This window comes from Mesoplodon mirus, assembly GCF_964341445.2.
Source record: "Mesoplodon mirus genome assembly, chromosome: 13".
Taxonomy (NCBI): domain Eukaryota; kingdom Metazoa; phylum Chordata; class Mammalia; order Artiodactyla; family Ziphiidae; genus Mesoplodon; species Mesoplodon mirus.
In genome coordinates this window covers 15,316,973-15,338,561 of record NC_138989.1, presented here as the reverse complement: position 1 = coordinate 15,338,561, position 21,589 = coordinate 15,316,973, and the positions used below count along the sequence as shown (strand labels likewise).

General features: G+C 55.1%; 1 protein-coding gene across 2 annotated transcripts; it reads left to right on the top strand.

Moving 5' to 3' along the window:
* The first annotated feature begins 200 nt into the window (after window positions 1-200).
* DDX54 (DEAD-box helicase 54) lies at window positions 201-21,497 on the top strand. Of its 2 annotated transcripts, none has more exons than XM_082641503.1 (20): window positions 201-404; window positions 3,055-3,184; window positions 6,469-6,539; window positions 7,141-7,329; window positions 7,454-7,503; window positions 8,861-8,902; window positions 9,028-9,123; window positions 9,807-9,928; window positions 10,038-10,099; window positions 10,178-10,309; window positions 11,440-11,650; window positions 13,831-13,965; window positions 15,017-15,247; window positions 15,334-15,407; window positions 16,010-16,213; window positions 17,344-17,486; window positions 17,575-17,688; window positions 18,306-18,410; window positions 18,709-18,800; window positions 20,885-21,497. In XM_082641503.1, exons 1-20 carry the CDS (start codon window positions 231-233, stop codon window positions 21,115-21,117), a joined length of 2,610 nt encoding a protein of 869 aa, XP_082497629.1. In that variant the 5' UTR covers window positions 201-230; the 3' UTR covers window positions 21,118-21,497. The 2 variants fall into 2 exon arrangements, with proteins under 2 accessions (XP_082497629.1, XP_082497628.1); XM_082641502.1 differs by having other exon boundaries at window positions 202-404; window positions 18,709-18,821.
* Window positions 21,498-21,589: the final 92 nt, after the last annotated feature.

The window sequence follows — 21,589 nt, the reverse complement described above, 5'->3', positions numbered from 1 at the left end:
GTCACCCTTTTCCGGACGCCCCCGGAGCTCCCCAAACCCTCGGAGAGGGGTCTCCCGCACCAATGAAGGGAGTGTGTGCGTATGTGTGTATGCATGCCAAGCCTCCGGAGGCTCCAGAAAGTGAGGGAACGCAGCCTGGGCTGCGTAGAAGCGCCCCCCCACGCCCTGCAGCGCCGTTGGTACGTACCCTCAAACTCCGCCCCCTCCCGTTTCCCTGCGCCCTGGCCCGCATGGCTGCTGGAAGGCGTCTGGCGGCCGCACCGCGGTCCAGAGCTGCCATGGCCCAGTGGAGGAAGAAGAAGGGGCTCCGGAAGCGCCGGGGCGCGGCCTCTCAGTCCCGCAGCAGCGACTCGGAGGACGGCGAGTTTGAGATTCAGGCAGAAGATGACGCCCGCGCCCAGAAGGTAGTAGCGCTGGGCTTGGACCTACGTCAGAGCCTGAGTCCCGGCTCCGCGCAGCGTCCCGCGGCCTCAGTTTCCCCAGCTGGGGAGTGGGCACGACTGAGGGTGGGGAGAGGTCGGCTGGCCGGGGGTCGGGGCAGGACCTCTGGCCTGAGCACGTGTTTCGGTGTCTGACACGCCCAGGGTCCTGACGTCCCGAGCCTCTGTGCTAGGGAGCCTGGGGCCTGCGGGCCTTCCGGCCTTCGGCGCCGGCTCTTGGTCTCGCGCTTCTCATTGGCTACTTCCTGGTCAGGGGGCGGGTCCCGGTTCTCATTCGTCCAATGAAAAGTGCGGGTGATGAAGATCAGACTTTGAGAGGGGTATTCTTGGGAGGATGAATTAAGAGAAGGCTGCACCTCTTGGCTTGAGACAGTGACGCCCCCAAACCTCTGGGAAACTAGTAATAATAAGTTAAACTTGTGTTTGTAGATAGCTTACAGTGTGCTGTCCTCCGTGCTAAGAGCTTTACAGGCCTTATCATTTAATCCCCACGCCAACCCTGTGAGCTAAGTAGTCACAGTCGTTTTCCAGAGGAGGAAACAAGCCTGGAGGGGTGAAGGAACTTGACCAAGACCTCACAGCTTGTGAGTGGGAGAGCCAGGATTCAAATCCTGGACTGTATGGTTCCAGGCCCTGTGTTATTTCCACTACTGAATGCCAACTGTATGCAAATGAGGGTGGGGTCAGGTATGAGCACCAAGGGGGCAAAAGAGCTGTAGCCCATTATTTCTCACAGCCTTGTGCTTAGCGGGTACCTGGCACAGAGAAGACTCCGGGTAAGTAGGGCTTTATATGAAGAGAGAGGTCTACACTCCTCTGAGGCAGGGACCAGATGGGGACCTTATTCCACACCATCCGAGCCTCACATTTATAGGTGCTCTATAAATATGGGCCAAGGCACAGCCCTGTGTTCAAGTTCAACCCAACCTTGTACTGGCTGTGGGACCTGGGAGAAGTTGCTTAACCTCTCTGTGCCTCAGTTTCCGCATGTGTAGAAAGCTGTTGATTATGTATGCCTCAAAAACTGTGGAAAGGATGAAATGACAGTGTTCACACATTCTACTCTACAGTAAATATTGCTGGGGCACCAGTGTGTTCCAGGCACTTTGTTATCATGTGTCTAGAATGGGGGCTGGCAAGCTTTTCCTGTAAAGGACCAGATGGTAAATATTTTGGCTTTGCAGGGCCATATAAGGTCATTGTCTTCCTTGTTTGACTTTTTACAATCTTTTAAAATTTAAAAACCATTCTTAGCTCACAGACTGTACAAGACAGGTGCAGCTCTGACCTAGAGGGTTGGTGGGGGACCATAGAGGGTCTCATAGGAAAGAATATAGACTCCGAAGCCAGGGTTCAAATCCCTTGCTGGCCGTGTGACTTTGGCAGGTCACTTCACCTCTCGTGCTTCAGTTTCCTTCTCTGTAAAAGGGACTAGGTAATAGCACCTACTTCACACAGTTGTTGTGAGGATTAAGTGGGTTAATTTATTTTTTAAAATTATTTTATTTTATTTTGGCTGCATTGGGTCTTTGTAGCTGCGCGTGGACTTTCTCTAGTTGTGGCGAGCGGGGGCTGCTCTCTGTTGCAGTGCGTGGGCTTCTCATCGCGGTGGCTTCTCTTGTTGCGGAGCACAGGCTCTAGGCGTGCAGGCTTCAGTAGTTGTGGCTCGCGGGCTCAATAGTTGTGGCTCGCGGGCTCTAGAGTGCAGGCTCAGTAGCTGTGGGGCACGGGCTTAGTTGTTCCGCGGCATGTGGGGTTTTCCCGGACCAGGGCTCAAACCTGTGTCCCCTGCATTGGCAGGCAGGTTCTTAACCACTGCGCCACCAGGGAAGCCCTAAGTGGGTTAATTTATATGAATGCTTAGCACAGCACCTGGCTTATAGTAAGTGCCAGGTAAGTTTTAGCCATTATTATGAATTAGTGCTTTTATAAATGTGATTTCTGAGAAGAAAGGGATAGCGCTGTAGTCCAAGAAGACTCCCCAGAGGCAGTGTCTGAGTTTGATTTAGCTGTGCTAGAACAAGTGGGTGGCAGAGATGAGGCCAGGAATGAGAGACACCAGAGCTGGGGAGGGATGATGGACCAGAAGGGGGATTGTGGAGAGGGGAGCTGGGCAGATTGGAAAAGTCTAGTATCTCACACATAGTAGATGTTTTGATTGGCTCCATAAAGTTTTGAGGGCTTTGAATGACAGGCTAGGATGATAATTATGATGATACCACCTCCTGGGCACAGTTCAAAGCTTTACACTCACCCATTTAGTCTTCACAACACGCTATGAGGCATATGCTCTTGTCATCCCCATTTTCCCAATGTGGGAACGCAGGCTCTGGGAGACGAAGTCCCTGGTCTGAGGTCTCACAGCTGGAAGTGACAGAGTTGGGATTGAAACGCAGGCTGTCTATCTGCAGAGCCTGCTCTCTGACCCTGTGCCCTGTCCTGGTCTGGTCAAAGGAGAGCCCTTTAGCAGAGAAGTCATGTGATCTGGCAGGAGCATCATCGCCTCGAATGGGGCAAGGTTGGGGGCGGGCACTGGCAACAGGACAGCCCCCTTCCTTGCCCCCAGTGGTCTCACTCTACCTGGAATGATGCTGCCTGTGTTGCTCCCTCCCAGCTGGGACCCAGCAGACCCCTACCCACCTTCCCCACCTCGGAATGCACCTCGGACGTGGAGCCGGACACACGGGAGATGGTACGAGCCCAGAACAAGAAAAAGAAGAAGTCGGGAGGCTTCCAGTCCATGGGTGGGTGAGCCAGGCATCCGGGGACTTTGTGTGGGGGGAGCAGCAGTGGGTTATGGCCTTCCGTGCTCTGCTCTGGGCCCAACACTGTGATGGGTTTGGGGGGATGGAGGCAGCGGATAGTCTCCAAGCCACTCACGGCCTTCTCGTGGGGGCAGCGGGCCTGACACGATGAGAGAACAGTTAGGACAGGACTCAGGGCGATGCTGGTGCAGGAACAGGCACAGACGTCTGGGGACTGAGCAGCATGACAGAGCTGCATTTCAGAGCCGAGGGTAAGAGATGAGATAGTTGGGTGCTGTTGGTACACCTGGCCAGCCGGAAGGAAAGCCGGACTCTTTCTTGGCTCTTTACATATCAGTAGCATCTGGAGCAAAGACTGAAACATCAAGGTGAATAGTTGTATAACCTGAAAGGAAAAGAAGCCTAAGTGTGACCTGAGCACTGTTTTATTTGACTTTTTTTCTATTTAGATGTGTGTATGCCAAAAACACACTGTAGACTTAAGTTAAAGTAAGCACTGTACCAGGAATATATTTGCAACTATAGGACAAAGGGCTGATAACCCTAATATACAAAGAGCTTTTACAAATCAAGAAGAAAAAGACAGACACCGTGATAGAGAACTGGGCAAAGAAAATAGCTCACAAAAGGAATCTAGACAGCCAAATGTGCTAAAATTCATCAAAATCAAAGGAAAAAGCCAAAACATCTACATGGGGCTATTTTTGGCCTTTCTGAATCTCTAAGATGAAGGATTGACCAAAAAGCAGATGAAACCATGGTGCTTTCCTATCTCCAGGCCTCCCACTGTCCTCCCATCTCCACAAGCCCAGGTCACATGGAGCCTCCAAAGGCCACCTTCTCCCCCTCGCAGTACTACGTGCTTCAGCTGTCACACCCGTGCCTGCACCCATCACAGGCCCTCGTCACTTAAGACCCTTTTCTTCCTCTTTCCTTCCTTCCTTCCTTCCTTCCCTCCCTCCCTCCCTCCTTTTTCTTTTTCTTCCTTCCTTCCTTCCTTCCTTCCTTCCTTCCTTCCTTCCTTCCTTCCTTCCTCCCTCCCTCCCTCCCTCCCTCCCTCTCTCTCCTTCCCTCCCTCCCTTCCTTCCTTTCTTTCTTTCCACTTTTTTTTTCTTTTGGCTACGCTGCATGGCACGTGGGATCTTAGTTCCCCGACCAGGGATGGAAAACCCGTGCCCCCTGCAGTGGAAGCACGGAGCCCTAACCACTGGACCGCCGGGGACTTTCCGACACCCTTTTCTTTTAATTATGAAAAATTTCAAACATATAAAAATTAGGAAACAGTGAGTCTCCACATACCCATCACCAGCTTCAGCAGTTTTAACCACTGGTGGTGTTTTATCCACACCCTACCCACTCATGGCCACCATCCCGGAGGATTCTGAAGCGAATCCCAGGCATCCCCTCCTTCTATCCCTAAATACTTCCCACCTGCCTCCAAGAGATGCAGGACCCTCCTACACCTAAAACAAACACAGTTCCTCAGTATAATCCAAGGTCCTGTCAGTGTTCAGACTCCCATTGTCTCATGGCATTAAGAGCTTTCAAATCACAGGAATAAAGGTGCAGACGTAGAGAATGAACTTGAGGACACGGGGAGGGGGAAGGGTAAGCTGGGACTGGGACGAAGTGAGAGAGTGGCATGGACTTATATACACTACCAAATGTAAAATAGATCGCTAGTGGGAAGCAGCCGCATAGCACAGGGAGATCAGCTCGGTGCTTTGTGACCACCTAGAGGGGTGGGATAGGGAGGGTGGGAGGGAGACGCAAGAGGGAGGAGATACAGGGATATATGTATATTTATAGCTGATTCACTTTGTCATACAGCAGAAACTAACACACCATTGTGAAGCAATTGTACTCCAATAAAGATGTTAAAAAATTATTAAATGACACTAAAATTTGAATATTCTAAAAAAAAAAAAAAGATGGGCTTTTTTTTTTTTTTTTTTTGCTGTACGCGGGCCTCTCACTGCTGTGGCCTCTCCCGTTGAGGAGCACAGGCTCCGGATGCGCAGGCTCAGCGGCCATGGCTCACGGGCCCAGCCGCTCGGCGGCATGTGGGATCTTCCCGGACCGGGGCACGAACTTGTGTCCCCTGCATCGGCAGGCGGACTCTGAACCACTGCGCCACCAGGGAAGCCCGGGCTTTTTTTTTTAATGTAAACTTTTGACTTTAATATAACATACTGACAAAAAATGCACAAATCGTAAGTGTCCAGCTCAATGAAGTTTTACAAAGTGAATGCACTTGTGTAACCACCATCCAGATCAAGATAAAGAGCATTACCAGCACCCCAGAATTTCCCTGGCCCTTCCAGTTATTACTTTCCATCAGATGTAACCACTAGTTAAACTTCTATCACCATAGATTTGTTTTGCCTGTATTTGTAACTTTATATAAAATGACTCGTTCAGTATGTGATAATTGACGTGTCGCCTGTCTCTTTCAAAATTAGGTTTGTGGGGCCTCCCTGGTGGCGCAGTGGTTGAGAGTCCGCCTGCCGATGCAGGGGATACGGGTTCGTGCCCCGGTCTGGGAGGATCCCATGTGCCGCGGAGCGGCTGGGCCCGTGAGCCATGGCCGCTGGGCCTGCGCGTCCGGAGCCTGTGCTCCGCAACGGGAGAGGCCACAACAGTGAGAGGCCCGCATACCGCAAAAAAAAAAAAAAAAAAAAAAAAAAAAAAAAAATTAGGTTTGTGAAATCTAACCATGTTACTAGCTTTTTCAAGCTGTTCAATTTCATTGATGTATAATATTTCATTTTATGAACATATCTACCACAATTTATTTCTCAACACAGTGAATGAAAATTCCAGGTGCTAATACCTACAAATGTGATCTTTTTTCATTTTAGCTGTTTTGCTGGGTGCACAGTGGTGGCTCACTGCGGTTTTCGTTTGTATTGATAGTTCTCTAGTGACTAATGACGTTGACCACCTTTTCATATACTTTTTAGCCATTTTACCTCTTCCTTTGTAAAGTGCTTATTAAGGTGGGTTGTTTTTGGTTTGTTTTGTCCATTAAAATTGTTATGTCGGTGAAAAAAAAAGCTTTCAAATCAGAATCCAAATGTGGTTCATACCCCACAATCAGATTTGTTTTTTAAGTCTCAGTTAACCGATCAGCTTTGCTCTATCACTTTTCTTTTTTTCTTGCTATTTATTTGTTGATGAAACTGTCATTTGTCCTGTGTAGTTTTCTGTCATGTGTCATAGGGGCTCCTCTAGCCCCCTGGCCATTCCCATGTCTTTCCCAGGCTTGAGCTACCCAGTGTTCAAAGGCATCATGAAGAAGGGCTACAAGGTGCCAACACCCATCCAGAGGAAGGTACGGGGTGGGGAAGCTGATGCGGGTCGGGAGGTGGGGATGGCCAACCTGGCCCTCTTGCCTGGCCTCTTGACCTCCACCCCTTGTCCCATCTGTCATATCTGTCGTCCCCTCTTACCCTGGCCGAAGCCCCACGAGCCTGCCCATTTCACAAGTGGAGAAAGTCGGGCCTGGCAGAGCAGAGGTTCGATCCTGTGCCTCTTTGCCACTTAAGCTGCCCACTGCTGAGCCCCTGCCCGGGCAGCTCACAGGCACCCCATCATCACCTGTGTCTCATGTTTGTTGTCCTCAGACATTTAGCCAAGAGGGAGATAACGTTTCTCTGGGATCCTGAGGAGGATGACTAGCTGGGGAGATAGAGTCTGGCTTAACCTGAAGAAGGTTGTTCCAGCAGTGGAAAGAGTTGGGGGTAATGGGCTACTCAGCCCCGGAGGTGTGCAAACAGGCTTTAGCAAGAGTGGGATCAGGGCTGGGGGACAGGCGCCATCCCTTTTGCTGAGATGCTCTGGTTTGCCCACTCCCTGCAGACTTGAAGCTCTGGATCATGTGGTGCTTGGGTGCAGGAGCTGACCCCTCCCCTCCCCTGCTCATTCCCCTGCAGACCATCCCAGTGATCCTAGATGGCAAGGATGTGGTAGCCATGGCCCGGACAGGCAGTGGCAAGACGGCCTGCTTCCTCATCCCCATGTTCGAGAGGCTCAAGACCCGCAGCGCCCAGACCGGGGCCCGCGCCCTCATCCTCTCACCCACCCGAGAGCTGGCCCTGCAGACCATGAAGTTCACCAAGGAGGTCGGTCTGTCCAGGCTCAGGGACGGGGTGGCTGGGCTGAGCTGGGACCAGTCAGCGAGGCCCGAGTGGGCTGAGTCAGCTCCCATCGTCGGCTCTCAATCTCTCTCTTTCTCTCTCTCCACAGCTGGGCAAGTTCACTGGCCTCAAGACTGCCCTGATACTGGGCGGGGACAAGTAAGAGCCCCCTCGGTGCCCTGTGCAGTGGTCCCCCAAAGCAGACGTGCCCCACGCCTCCCCATCAGATGGACTGAGCTTGCACTGCTCATTAATAGCAGCAACTTCTCTGCACGTTCTTAAAACACCAACAAGGGGGGCTTCCCTGTTGGCGCAGTGGTTGAGAGTCCGCCTGCCGATGCAGGGAACACGGGTTCGTGCCCCGGTCCGGGAGGATCCCACGTGCCGTAGAGCGGCTGGGCCCGTGAGCCATGGCCGCTGAGCCTGCACGTCCGGAGCCTGTGCTCTGCAACGGGAGAGGCCACAACAGTGAGAGGCCCGTGTACCGCAAAAAAAAAAAACAAAAAACCAAAAACAAAAACAAAAAAAAACACCAACAAGGGGAAAAATACAGTAAAATACCAAAAGAAATTTCACACATACAACTCAGACACAGGTTCTGATGCTTCTAAAAGAGCTGGTAGTGCACTGGGCCACCCAAGTGGGTCACTGGGTTGTGTATGTTTTAATATGCTTGATTTGGGGCTATTTAAAGTGGAATGCAGACAAATAGAGGATGCTTGTAATAGCTCAAATCTGCAAAATACTATATTTTTCCTGATGTGGTTGCACCATCCTTCTAAGGTAGCAGGCACCACACCTGTTTTACAGATGAGCTAACTGAGGAAGTGATGGGCTCAGAGAGCCGCACAGTGGTCTGGTAGTAGAGCTAAGATTAGAACCCCTGTGCCCTGCCCCACAGTTTCTCCCTCAAAGCGCAGCCCCTTCCTCATTCTTTTCTCAGAATGTCACTGTCACCAGTCGCTTTTGATTCTCACTGAGAGTGTTTTGCTTTTCAGTGCTCTTTTGCCTACATTGTAACTTATTATCTCTATTGTTGTGATTGTCAGAAATACCTCCATAAGCTGGCCCTGGCCCAGAATTCTGCCTCCTGGTTCCTACAGGTGTCCCAGGGGTGTTTTCAGAGGAGAACTAAAGTTAGGGATGTGTACTCAAACGGTTTGGGAACATGGACACAGGTCCAGGAAACCTGATTCTAGGTGGAGCTGGCAGTTCCAGAGTTAGTTGCTAGGTGGCGCTGTGGGTCAAAGGCCATTTTGCTGCAATATGAACAGAGTGAATGAGATGGGTTCCGTGGCTGAGTCTATCTTTGGAGAACTTTGTTGTTATCAGTCCTTTTGTGTGTTTGAACCTGTAGTTCTTGTCAGGGCAGTGCTTTTGCCTAGTAGCTCAGCAGTAGCTTTTCCCCAGTTCTGAGCCTGGGGTCAAGGTGTGGGACTCTGCTGAGCATTTGGAGATGGGAAGGGAGAGAGACAAAAGAGACCTGTTCTATCAAGCTAACACTTCTTCTTCCTAGGATGGAAGACCAATTTGCAGCCCTGCACGAAAATCCCGACATGTGAGTTTGTGGATTGGGGATGATGCTCTGGGGTCCCCTCCCACATGGCCAGGGTCTGGGGAGTGAGAGGAGGGCTATGCTGGTGCCCTGGCCCTGGGTGACCTGGCCTGCACAACCACTTCCAGAATCATTGCTACCCCTGGGCGCTTGGTGCATGTGGCTGTGGAGATGAACCTAAAGCTGCAGAGCGTGGAGTATGTGGTCTTTGATGAGGCTGACAGGTAAGGCTGCAGTTGCATCCCCGGGCACTTGTGTCAGGGTTGACCAGGAGGAAGGGCTCTGCCAGGAGACCTATGCAGTCGAGATCAAAGCAGCGTTTCCCCAAAGAGGGCCACAGACTGTAGGCAGTGCCAGAGCTGATGGGGTTCCCTGGACCAACAGTTTTTCTTTCGTATTACTTTTAGGAATATTGAAAAGAATAGTAAAACAACAAACACATGATTTGAAAGAGATAAAAAACAGCACAAGGTTGAAAGCACAGACTGGAGCCAGACAGGTGGGATCAAATCCCAGCTCTATGAACTTGGGTAAATCCCTGAGGGTCTGCGGGCCTTGGTGGCCTCAACTGCAAAGTGGGGATCAAATAGCGTGTACCACACAGGGGTGCCGTGAGGACTAAAGGGGTTGATATTTTGTAAAGTACTTAGAACCATGCCTGGCCCAGAGTGAGGGCTGCCGTCATTTATTTCAACATGAATTTGTCAGAAATGTAACTGAGGCCAGACCTAAGATTTCAAGGTCATTATTGCTTAGGATGAGGTTGTTGAATAGAGAAAAAGTGAGCTGAGGTCAGGAAGCACCTGTGCACCTAACAGAAAGTGTGATGGGGGCAAGGATGACAGGTTTGAAACTTATAGGCATGGAAGCCCCTGTCTTGACCCTGTGCTGCCCTCTGCCCTCCCAGGCTCTTTGAAATGGGGTTCGCAGAGCAGCTGCAGGAAATCATCGGCCGCCTCCCTGGGGGCCACCAGACTGTCCTGTTCTCTGCCACGCTGCCCAAGCTGCTGGTGGAGTTCGCCCGGGCTGGTGAGGGAGCCACAGGAGCGGGGCTGGGGGCTGGAACGCGTGTCAGCGCCTGGAAGGGGCTTGTCCCTCAGCAACTCCCCCTCCCATCCTCCTCTCTTGCTCACCGCAGGCCTCATGGAGCCCGTGCTCATCCGGCTAGACGTGGACTCCAAACTCAACGAGCAGCTCAAGGTGAGGCTCCACCCGTGCCCCTTCCCGGCCCGTGGCCTGGACCCTGTGAGCCAACCAGAGTGACCCTTCTCCCTGCAGACCTCCTTCTTCCTCGTGCGGGAGGATGCCAAGGCTGCTGTGCTGCTGCACCTGCTGCGCAGCCTGGTGCGGCCCCAGGACCAGACAGTGGTATTTGTGGCCACCAAGCACCACGCGGAGTATCTCAGTGAGGTGAGCTGGGGGAGGCCCGCACCTGACCCGGTAACACGGACTCCATCGCCACCTCTGAGCTGCGGTTCCATGCTCAGCCACCAGAGAGCAGCACCAGAGCAGGACTGAGGCCTGGCCAGAGCTCTGTGCTTTTTTATTCTTTTAAGTTTTTCTTATAAAAAATTCCAGACATGTAGCAAAGTCAGAAAACAGCATAATGAACTCTCAGGTACTCAGTTATCAACTCACATCCAGGCTTGATTCATCTAATATTCCCCGTTCCATCCAGGGTATTTTGAAGTGTATCCCAGCCGTCCTATCATTTTTCTGTAGATATTTAGTGTCCCGTGTGTTTCACTTTTTTAAATTGAGGAATAGCCTGCACGCTGTAATCTGTGTAAAGTGCCCATATCTTACATGAGCAGCTTGATGAGCTTTTCTACACGTGTATATCTGTGACCCTCCTGGGAAGAGGTCCACGAACCCCCAAGGCTGCCAGGGCCCCTCCTGAGTCACTGCGGCCGCGTTGGGGCAACCACACCTGAGTTCTGTTATCTGAGGACACGGTTCGCTGGGTTTCACTTACATGACACACATTTACCGGTGCTTCCTCTCTGTAGCTGCTGGGGTCACTGATGAATGAGACCAAAATAGTAGTTTTTAAAGAGCAGTTAACACTTCCACCGGGCCCTGTTCTCAGCACTGTATGTGTGTTGGCTCATTTAATTCTCATAACAAAGCTACAGAGAGGCAACTGTCATTCTCCCTGTTCTACAGACAAGGAAAGTGAAGGCACAGAGAGATTAGGGAACTTGGGCAAGGTCACAGAGCCTGTTAGGGACAGTCAGGATGAGACTTGTGTCTTGGGGGGGCACTTGCAGCCTCCCTGAGGGAGACCTCTGCATGTGCCATCTTTTTTTGACATTCAGACAACCCTGCAGAGGTGAGAGGTGATATGAGCCCCATTTATACTGATGAAGACCAAACCGAGGTCACCCAGCTGAGCTGGGGTTTATACTGAGGGCGCCTGACTCCAGAGCCCGTGCTCTTACGGCCATGTCACGGCGCCCACTGCCACGGCCCAGCCTCCTCTCCTCTCCCCTGTCCGTCTCCTCACCCTGTTCCCTCCCTCTGGTCTTCACTCTGGGCAGCTGCTGACGACCCAGCGGGTGAGCTGCGCCCACATCTACAGTGCCCTGGACCAGACGGCCCGCAAGATCAACCTGGCCAAGTTCATGCACGGCAAGTGCTCGGCCCTCATCGTGACTGACCTGGCAGCCAGGGGCCTGGACATCCCCCTGCTGGACAACGTCATCAACTACAGCTTCCCCGCCAAGGGCAAGCTCTTCTTGCACCGCGTGGGTAAGGAGCCTGTGGCTGCACTGGGCACCAGGGTGTGTGTGTGGGGGTGTCCCAGCGGGAACTGAGGGCACAGGGCTCGACTCCTGCCACTGCAGGTGGGGAACTGAGGCCCAGGGAGGGCACCAGTCAATCAGAATCTCTGGGGAGCGTGGCCCAGGCCGGCTCTGGTGGGCAGCCCTAGACTCTAAGGAGGTGATGCTCCCGCTTTCTGGGTTCCCCAGGCTGGTGCTTCTCTTTCCCATCAGGAACTTGATGACGCAACCCCTCCTCCCCACAGTCCTCTCCCTACTGCTCCCTCTTTCTAGCTCCTCTCCTGGGAGCAGCCTTTAAACAGCATCCCGACCCCCCTCTGCCTCCTGCTCCATCAACTGCAGACAGTCTCCTGACTCCCGGCCTTGTCCCGTCAGCCTGTCGGGCCCCACCTTCCCCTCAGCCCACCCAGGCCAGCTCACTCCATTTAATTTTTCAGTTATAAAAGTAAGGCCCGCACGTAGTGGAAAAATTTGAAAGTGGAGCAAAGCACCGAGAAGGCAGGAAGTCACCCTCCCCTCACTGGTGATGTGACGGCCACAGGTGCTCACCCAGCACTCCTGGTGGGCCCTGGTCCACGTGTTCTACTTGCTCTTCTTGTCTTCGCAACAACCCTGTGCAGTGGGTACCAGCAGCGTCAGCTCCATTTTACAGATGAGGAAACCGAAGCAGGGAGGTTAAGAACTGGTCAGGTGTCTCAGACGTAGCAAAGTGGGGCCACTGGCATTCTTTTTTTCAATTGTGGTGAAATATACATAACATACAATTACCATTTTAACCACTTTCAGGTGTAAGTTCAGTGGCATTAAGTATGTTCACACTGATGTGCAGCAATCACCCAGCTTCCATCTCTAGAACATTTTCGTCTTAACAAACTGAAACCCTGGACCCATTAAACCCATTCCCTCTTCCCCCTCCCCCAGCCCCTGGTAATCATCAGTCTACTTTCTTTGTCTTCTTTTAACTCATAAACGGGCGTGTCATGTTTATAAATACAAGTAAGTTAAATAAGTGTGTGTGAGAGAAGCATCTGGTGGGCAAGTTCCTTGGAATTGTTCTGCGTATGATTGAACATCGTCAAATGAGTAAATTCTGGCTGCCCACAGTGGGCTGGCCGTGGGCGGACCTTCGGGGTGCGAGGGAGGCCTCCACCTGGGTCTCCAGCCTCTTCTCCCTGTTGGCAGTTGCATGCTGTGCCCTCGATTCCGTTGCTTTGGGAGGGCTGGCCCTGCACATCCCTTGAGGCGTCCTCAGAACCCCCAAAGGGAATTTCTCATGTGCCGCGTGACCAGCAGTGTGAATCGGACTACCGCAAACGAATCTTCCGAATGTGGTGACACTGGGTTTCTGCAAGAAGCAGAAACAAGCCAAGGCGTAATGCTATTCATGGACCGACTTACCACAAAATTAGAATCACCCTGGATGTTTTTCTTGCCTCTGTATACATCATGCATGTTTTTCATTCACCATTTAAGCATCATTCCGTAACGGGTCAGCAAATTGTTTCTGTAAAGGGCTGGATGGTAAATATTTTAGGGTTTGGAGCCATTTAGTCTCTTAGAGATCTCAGCCCTGGGAGCATGAAAGCAGCCACAGGCAATATGTAAATGAAGGAGCACAGCCGTGTGCCAATAAAACTTTATTGACACAGACAGGCTGCGGAGGCCGGGGGGCGGTGCTGGATTCAGCCAGGGGCCACAACTTGCAACTCCTTTCCTCAGCTGTGTAATTCCCACCACGTGGTCATCAGCTAATTAACTAATCCTCTGTCCTTAAGTCTTTAAGTGGTTTCCATTTGGGGGCAGTTCCCGGCAGAGCTGGGGTAGGTGTCCTGTGGGTGAATCTTTGCACCCTGGGTTATTTCTCTGGGTAAAAACCCCCCAAAGTGGGGATGCTGAAGACCTGTGATACTGATGAAGAGCAGTGTCTTGCCTCTATTCCTGCTAACCTCCCAGAGCACCATGTGGGCTCACGTACTCAGGCAGGTAGCCCCGGTGACTGTCACTGCCTTGCCCCCTTTTGTAGGTGGGACACTGCTCAAGGAGGTGGGGCTGTGGCCTGGCTTGCACCTTTAGGGTCTGGCACGTGGGACTCGTGCTGGGCTGTGGGGTCCTTTGCCTTTGCTCCCGCTTGACTACCTTCTCCTGCAGGCCGTGTGGCCCGGGCTGGCCGAAGCGGCACGGCCTACTCCTTGGTGGCCCCAGATGAGGTCCCCTACCTGCTGGACCTGCACCTGTTCCTGGGCCGTGCCCTGACCCTCGCCCGTCCGCACAAGGAGCCCTCCGGTGAGTAGAGGCTGGGGAGGGGCTGGGGTCCCCCCTGGAGTTCATGGTATGGATGGGGGTTGGAGGTGGGCCAAGCTGTCCTGGCTTGGGAACTTGACCCCAGGGGAAGGTCCCTGTATTTATTTTTTTAAATTTATTTTTGGCTACATTGTGTCTTTGTTGCTGTGCATGCAGGCTTTCTCTAGTTGCGGCGAGCGGGGGCTACTCTTAGTTGTGGTGCGCAGCCTTCTCATTGCGGTGGCTTCTCTTGTTGCAGAGCACGGGCTCTAGGCGCGCGGGCTTCAGGAGTTGTGGCACACGGGCTCAGTAGTTGTGGCTCGCGGGTTCTGGAGCGCAGGCTCAGTGGTTATGGCTCACGGGCTTAGTTGCTCCGCGACGTGTGGGATCTTCCTGGACCAGGGCTCGAACCCGTGTCCCCTGCCTTGGCAGGTGGATTCTAAACCACTGCGCCACCAGGGAGGCCCAAGATCCCTGTATTTTATTTTATTTTATTTTATTTTATTTATTTATTTATTTATTTTTTTCTTTTTGCGGTATGCGGGCCTCTCACTGTTGTGGCCTCTCCCGTTGCGGAGCACAGGCTCCGGATGCGCAGGCCCAGCGGCCATGGCTCACGGGCCCAGCCGCTCCGCGGCATATGGGATCCTCCCAGACCGGGGCACGAACCCGTATCCCCTGCATCGGCAGGCGGACTCTCAACCACTGCGCCACCAGGGAGGCAAGATCCCTGTATTTTAAAGTCAGTAAAGAGCCAGATAGTAAATATCTTAGGCTCTGAGGTCACGTGATCCACGGCAGCTCCTTTCCCGTGCCCTGTAGTGCAAAATTAGTCACAGACAACACAGAAATGAGTAGATCGGGCCATGTTCCATAAAACTGTACTTGTAAAAACAGTAGGAGCTGCTCGATAAGTGATGGTTTCTCTTGTGGGGATTATTTTGTGATTCAGGACCCAGAGTGGGGCTGGGGAGGGGAGGTGGGGCCCTGGGCAGGCAGCTGGGCCGGAAGGCCTCTGACCAGGCCTCTGACCGAGCTTCTGGCGGGGAGGCAGGCGTGGGCGGTGGCGACGGCGTGCTGGGCCGGGTGCCGCAGGGCGTGGTGGACGATGAGGACTGCGGTCTGCGGACCAGCCTGGAGACGTCGCTGGAGCTTCGGGGCCTGGGCCGTGTGGCCGACAACGCCCAGCAGCAGTATGTGCGCTCGCGGCCGGCGCCCTCGCCCGAGTCCATCAAGAGGGCCAAGGAGCTGGACCTCTCGGGCCTGGGCCTGCACCCCCTCTTCAGTGAGTCCCTGCGTCGGGCGGGCGGGGGCTGGTGGCAGGCCTCATGGAGCCCACTGCGGCTTCACGCGTCCCTCCGTCCCCACCAGGCTCGTGCTTCCGGGAGGAGGAGCTGCAGCAGCTGCGGCTGGTGGACAGCATCAGGAACTACCGCTCCCGGGCGGTGAGTGCGGGCCCTCGGGGCTCCGGTTGAGCTCCTGACCCCCCGCAGGACCCCAGCGGGGATTTTCTCAACCCACGGCTCTGGCCGTGTCAGCACCTCTATAGCCACCCCTTGTTCTGGAACCATCCCTGCTGGTCCACAGCAGGTTTCCCCCCGCTTCCATACAGTTGGGTAGACTGAGGCTCACAGAGGGCAGTGACACGCCCGAGGCTGCCAGAGGCCTGAGGAGCTGGCTTTCGATAGCCTCTCCTCTCCTCCTGATTCCCATCGGGTGCCCCGTCTTGTGCCTCTGGGAGGTGTACCCAAAAGCAGGAAAGGCCTGCCAGCCAGCGTCAGGAAAAAGGGGCTGGAGCCTGTTGTGGTTAAGGGCATTGGTTTTGGAGCCAATGAACCTGGGTTGAAATCCCAGATCTGGCTTGTCCCAGCTGTGTGACCTTAGGCAGGTTACTCGCCTTCTCTGGGCCTCCCTTTGTCATTGTGAAAAGCAGGTAACTAGTGTAAGGGAATTGGGAGGAATGCTGGAGAGAGCACACCAAGCTGGGGAGGGTAGAGTTGGGGAGGAAGCGGCCAGTGGGTGAAGGCCTTGGGTGTCCCCTCCACAGACCATCTTTGAGATCAACGCTTCCAGCCGGGACCTGAGCAGCCAGGTGATGCGTGCCAAGCGGCAGAAGGATCGCAGATGCATCGCCAGGTTCCAGCAGGAGCGGCAGGAGCGGCAGGAGAGCCCGGCCGTTCCAGCCCCGAGCCTCCCAGCACCGCAGGAGGAGCAGCCTGAGAAGGAGGAGGCGGCAGGAGACAGTGTGGAGGTGTGCAGGCCCCACCCTGGGGACCCTGGAGTCTGGCCTGTGGTTGGGGGAGCAGTGGGTCAAGTCCCAGCAGCCCATGGGGTGGACCTCAGGGCTTTGAGCAGTCACTGGGGGTGGATGCAGTGATTCCAGTCCCACCTCCGACACTTGTGGAAATCAAGGGAGGCCTCAGCCTCCCCATCTGCGGAGTGGGGTCATAGTCTCGTCCACCATTCCTTGCCTGAAGCCCTGGGGGCCAGATGTGATTCAGGATTCAGAATCTTTATGGTGGGTTCACTGTGTATGATGTAACACCCTCAGCAGGGTCTGGGGTGTCACGGTCGTCAAATGCATCAGTTTCCACAGTGAGACCCACACCAAGAGGATGGGCAAAGCCTCTTGTCAGCTCAGGTCAGCTTTTGCCACCAAGTGAATCTCAGGAAAGTTTGTTTTCAGAATGTTGTGGACTAGGGCTCTGCAGCCAAGTGACTGCGGTACCCACTCCTGGGTCCGCTGGGCAGATTCAGGATGGTACGTGGAGGATTCCCACAGGCCTAGGTAGCCCTGTCATTGTCATCATCGTCGCCTTGCCTCACCCTGGGGTCCGGCAGGTGGGAAGGGGCGGAGCCGGGACTGTTGGTAGCAGTGGGGGCATGATTCAGGCAGGGTCAGGCACTGGGTCTTCGTGGCGAAAAGCAGGGCTGGGGGGCCAGAGTGTCCCGTTCGCCTGGTGGGTAGGACCCTGGGCCTGCTCATTTTATGTTTGATTTGGACAGAGGGTACAGTAGGCAAAAAAATGCACTTGAAAACCCCTGGACTCGGCCACGTCATAGAGAGCAAGTCCAGACCCAGAGAGGGACAGGGCCTTGCCTTGGTCAGATGACCTGGGGGACCAAGCTGGGACTGGAGCATGGTGGGCCTCATCCTAGTTGGCACCCTGCCCTCCCCAACTCCCGCCTGTCCTGCCTCTGCTGGTGCTTGAGGCAGGGGTTGTGGTGCATGTGCAGATGAGGAAACGGAGGGTCTCAATGGCAACACCAAGCTTTCAAAGTCCCAGCAGCCCCTGACCCTCAACCCTAGCTGGGCTGGTGGGTGGAGAGGCCAGTCCAGTCCCTGGGGCCTACAGGTGACACTGGGCCCCGGTCCACCAGGACCTCTTCACAGAGGTTGTGGGTCGGAAGCGGCAGCAGCCAGGACCCGACCGAGGAGCCAAAAGGCGGAGGGAGGAGGCCCGGCAGCGGGACCAGGCGTTCTACATCCCCTACCGGCCCAGGGACTTCGACAGCGAGCGGGGGTGAGTGGCCGCTGGTCCCGGGTGGGGCAGGCGGGCCTGATGGGCCCCCCTCCCAACCCCATGGTATCTCCCCACCCTCCCTCTGCAGCCTGAGCATCGGTGGGGACGGGGGTGCCTTCGAGCAGCAGGTGGCTGGCGCTGTCTTGGACCTGATGGGGGACGAAGGCCAGAGCCTGACCAGGGGCCAGCAGCAGCTCAAGTGGTGAGTGAGCCAGTGGGCACACCTCTTCCATGCCCACCTGTCTGCCGCTTGGTCCCCACAAAAGGTGACCCCCTCCTATCCTGACTCCCGTTTGATCCCCTAGAGCAGGAACTATGACACCCTCACCCCTCATTTGGTCCTCACAGCACAGATTATGACGCCCACCCTGTCCTGCCCCCATGTGGTCATGCACAACAGGGATCTTGACCCCATCTGTCCTCTTGGGGAGCTAGTCCTGCTAGACAGGGGCTCATGACCCAGTTTGCCCATTTGGACTCTGGTTCTGGAGAAGTGATGTGGCTCAACCCAGGGTCACAGAGCCAGGAGGTGGCCAGGTGGGGGTTGGGAACCCTCCAGGGTCCCCTGTCCCTGACCCAGGCCCCCAGGTTGGAGCTAATCCCCTGACCGCCACACTGCCTTTTGAGACCTGGGCTGCCAGGGAGTGGTGAGGAGGGCCAGGGAACGGGCCTTTAGGGGGCACCTGCTGCCTGCCAGATGCCCGGCATGCTGCTTTCCTTAAATCCTCCAACAACCCAATGAGAGGGTCAGGGGGAAACAGGCCTGGAGGGGAAGCGGGCCACCTCCCTCCACAGCACACCTCCCAACTCTTCCCACAGGGACCGGAAGAAGAAGCGGTTTGTGGGACAGTCGGGACAGGAGGACAAGAAAAAGATCAAGACGGAGAGTGGGCGCTACATCAGCAGCTCCTACAAGAGGGACCTGTATCCTGGAGGGGGTTGGGGGGCAGAGGGGGCGGGACCAAGCAAGCGCCTTCTATATCCACATCTACTGTGGGTGGGGGGCGGACTCAGGAAGGGGCATGGTCTGGCTCCTCAGCCACCCCAGCTCCTACAGGTGGGGGCTAGAGGGGGGGCGGGGTCGAGCGGATTCAGCCACCAGACCCCCTATAGGTAAGCCCTGTATCCTCTGGGGGGCAGGGGGGCCTTGCTCCCAGCCCACGGTTGTCTAGGGCATCTCTCTCTCGATGCTGCACACGGCCTCCTTAATGCAGCCTCCCAGCTACCAGAAGTGGAAACAGAAGCAGAAAATTGATGATCGTGACTCAGAAGAAGAAGGGACATTTGACCGGCGTGGCCCAGAGCGGAGAGGTGGTAAGCGCGGCCGAGGGCAAGGTGAGAGCTGGGGTAGGATCGTCCGTAAAACGCAGGTTGTCAGGTAGCACACTTGGTCCTCTTGGGCGCTTGGTCCTCTTGATCTGGCCTGGGTCCCTCAGTGAGTGACACGCTAAGGGGGGATTTGAACTCGGCTCTGCTGCAGGAGCTTGTGCTCAGTGACCTCGGCTGGGGCCGGCTGCCCCGCGTGCCAGGACCTCGGTCGGCCCCTCAGGGCAGAGGAGCTCCTTGGGAGTGGTGACACTCGGGACTCTGAAGGGAGGAGACTGGAGCCTGGGCCCCGTCCCACTGCAGCCCCACCTTTGGGGCCGAGCTTGCTGTCAGAGAGGGGCTCCAGCTTGCTGTCTGGGGCCAGGCTGTGTGCTGGAGCCTTGCCGCACATGACCTGGGGGCGAGAAGACTGAGAATGGCCGGCGTTCAGGCCAGGAAACAAGTCGCAATGACTGGCCCTGGGTCCCCTGGCTGCCTGCTCCCTCCCCTGGCCCCCCCAGCCAGGGTTGGGGAGCTTGAACCTGTCCTGGGCCTCTTTCTGCTGGGCCCTGGCCCTGCTTGTCTCGAGCCCGCAGGGCTGCTCACTGCCTCTTCAGCGTCCGAGTCTGTGTCCTTCAGCCTGGGGACGCTGTCTGTCACGGCTCCAGGCGCCCCTCTTCTCTGCCTCACCCAGGGCCGCCTCTGTTGTCTGCACGTTCCCTCTGTCCCCATTGACATCTCCTCTCTGACGGTGGATATACCTCTTCTGTTTCTCCCTGTTTCTGTCTTGGATTTTCTCTGACGCATCCTCTCTCTTGTTCTGTAGGTGTCTTTCTCTCCAGGTCTCTGTTTCTCTTTCTGCCTCTGACTCTGTGTCCCTGTCCATCTCTCTGTCTCTTTCTTTGTCTCTGTTTCTCCCCATCTGTCTCTGTCTTTCTGTATCTCTCTCCGTCTCTCTCACTGTTCCTGTTCCTTTCTCTCCACACACACGCACGCGCGCACACACACACGCGCGCACACACACCCCTCCCAGTCTCTGTCTTTCCTCCTCTCTTTGTCTTTCTGTGGGCGTGTCCCTGCCTCCCCCGGACCCCCTCATCCCTCAGTCCTCAGCTCCCAATTTTATCTGGAGTGAAGCCGGCTGCCGCTGTGGGCTTGCTGGACCCGGGGTGGTGAGGGTGGCCTGTGAACTTCGGGAAAAAAACAGCTGTTCTCCCCCTGTGCTTTGTCCTCACTGGGAGTGGTGGGTCCCTGTCAGGTGGCCTGGCCCCTGTGGAGACATCTGGGGCCGCCTTAATGGCCATCTGCGTGGGAGCCCTGCAAGGCTACTGCTGTGGGCGGGGAGGAGCTGGGTGAGGCAGGTGAGTACAGAAGAGGAGGGGCCAGGCCTTAGTGGGGAGCCAGGGGCGGGGGTGAGACCTGCCCGCCCAGAGAGCCGGGAGGTGGCGGGTGGGGCCACCAACCACTGCTGCTGCTGCCGGTGCCGCTTTGCTGGGTGACCTCGGATAAGTCCCTTCCCCTCGCTGGCCTTCTCTGATTTCTCTCCTGCCAGAGAGAGGTTAAGCTACAGCCTGTTTTCATCTAAGAAGCCTAGAGCATGTAGTCCAGAGAGACAGGGTTTGGAGTCTGAGTTCCCGGTGCCTGGCATAGAGGAGACACTGAAAAGCCTTTGTTGAATGATTTGATTGTAATAGTTACACTTAGGAGGCCACACTGTGGACTAGGCCTTGTTCTGAACCCTGTACACATAGTAACCCATTTACTCCACATTAGGACTTAGGAGGTAGGTGCTCTTATTCTTAATTCATAGGAGAGGAAACTGAGGCACAAAGAAGTAAAGTAGTTTGCCCAAGGTCCAAGAGGTCACAGCTGGGACTTGATCCCTGGCAGTTTGGGCTAGAGGGTCCATGCTATTGCCCATTACAGTAGACTACTTAAGCTTTATTAAGCAATTACCACCTGACACATGTTGGGGCCACAGCAGTGAACACAGAATGAGAGCGGGGACAGGGGAGCATCCCAGAGGCTTCTGGGAGGAGGAGACATTGGGAGTCGACCCAAATCCTGAACTCCCTGAATCTCCATCCTGGCAGGTGCATCCCAGCCCCGCACCCCTGGTGCCCCCACAGGCCGCGTGCGCTCAGAGCTCAAGACCAAGCAGCAGATCCTGAAGCAGCGGTGCCGAGCCCAGAAGCTGCGCTTCCTGCAGCGTGGGGGCCTCAAGCAGCTCTCTGCCCGCAACCGGCGCCGTGCCCAGGAGCTGCAGCAGGGCGCCTTCGGCCGGGGCACCCACTCCAAGAAGGGCAAGATGAGGAAGAGCCTGTAAGGAAGGTGATACAGCCCCGTGGTTCCTCACCTGGTCCAAGTGTGGACACCAGCAATGTTCCCCGTGTACCACTGTGTGCCTGGCCCTGAGCTGGATGCTGGGGGGCTCCCTGCAGAAGCCGTGGTCCGTGCAAAGGAGTGCTTGCTATACGGCCGTGAAGGGGCAGCAGCTGCCTCTGCCTAAGACGGTACGTTTGAGCAGGGTGTTGAAGGGTAATGGGTTTGCCAGCAAGGCCAGGCAGGCCACGACCTGAGTTGGCAACTCGGCTGCTGCTGCTTCTGTGTGTTCTGGATTCAGAGGTGGTGGCCACATGGGTGTGAGCCCTGAGTGCCTGAGGCCTAGTGGTGTATTTTTAATGTAATAAACCTTTATTGAGCGCCTCCAGTGGACCAGGAGCATTGAGTTGGAAGGGACAGACCCGGGTACTAGAATCCCAGCTAGTGTGCGGCTGAGCCGAGAGCACGTGGGCAAG

Coding starts and splice junctions, on each gene's coding strand:
- DDX54 (XM_082641502.1), top strand. CDS start 231: ATGGCTGCTGGAAGGCGTCTGGCGGCCGCACCGCGGTCCAGAGCTGCC. Junction 3,185..6,468: donor GGGAGGCTTCCAGTCCATGG/GTGGGTGAGCCA, acceptor TGTCTTTCCCAG/GCTTGAGCTACCCAGTGTTC. Junction 11,651..13,830: donor GCTCTTCTTGCACCGCGTGG/GTAAGGAGCCTG, acceptor CTTCTCCTGCAG/GCCGTGTGGCCCGGGCTGGC.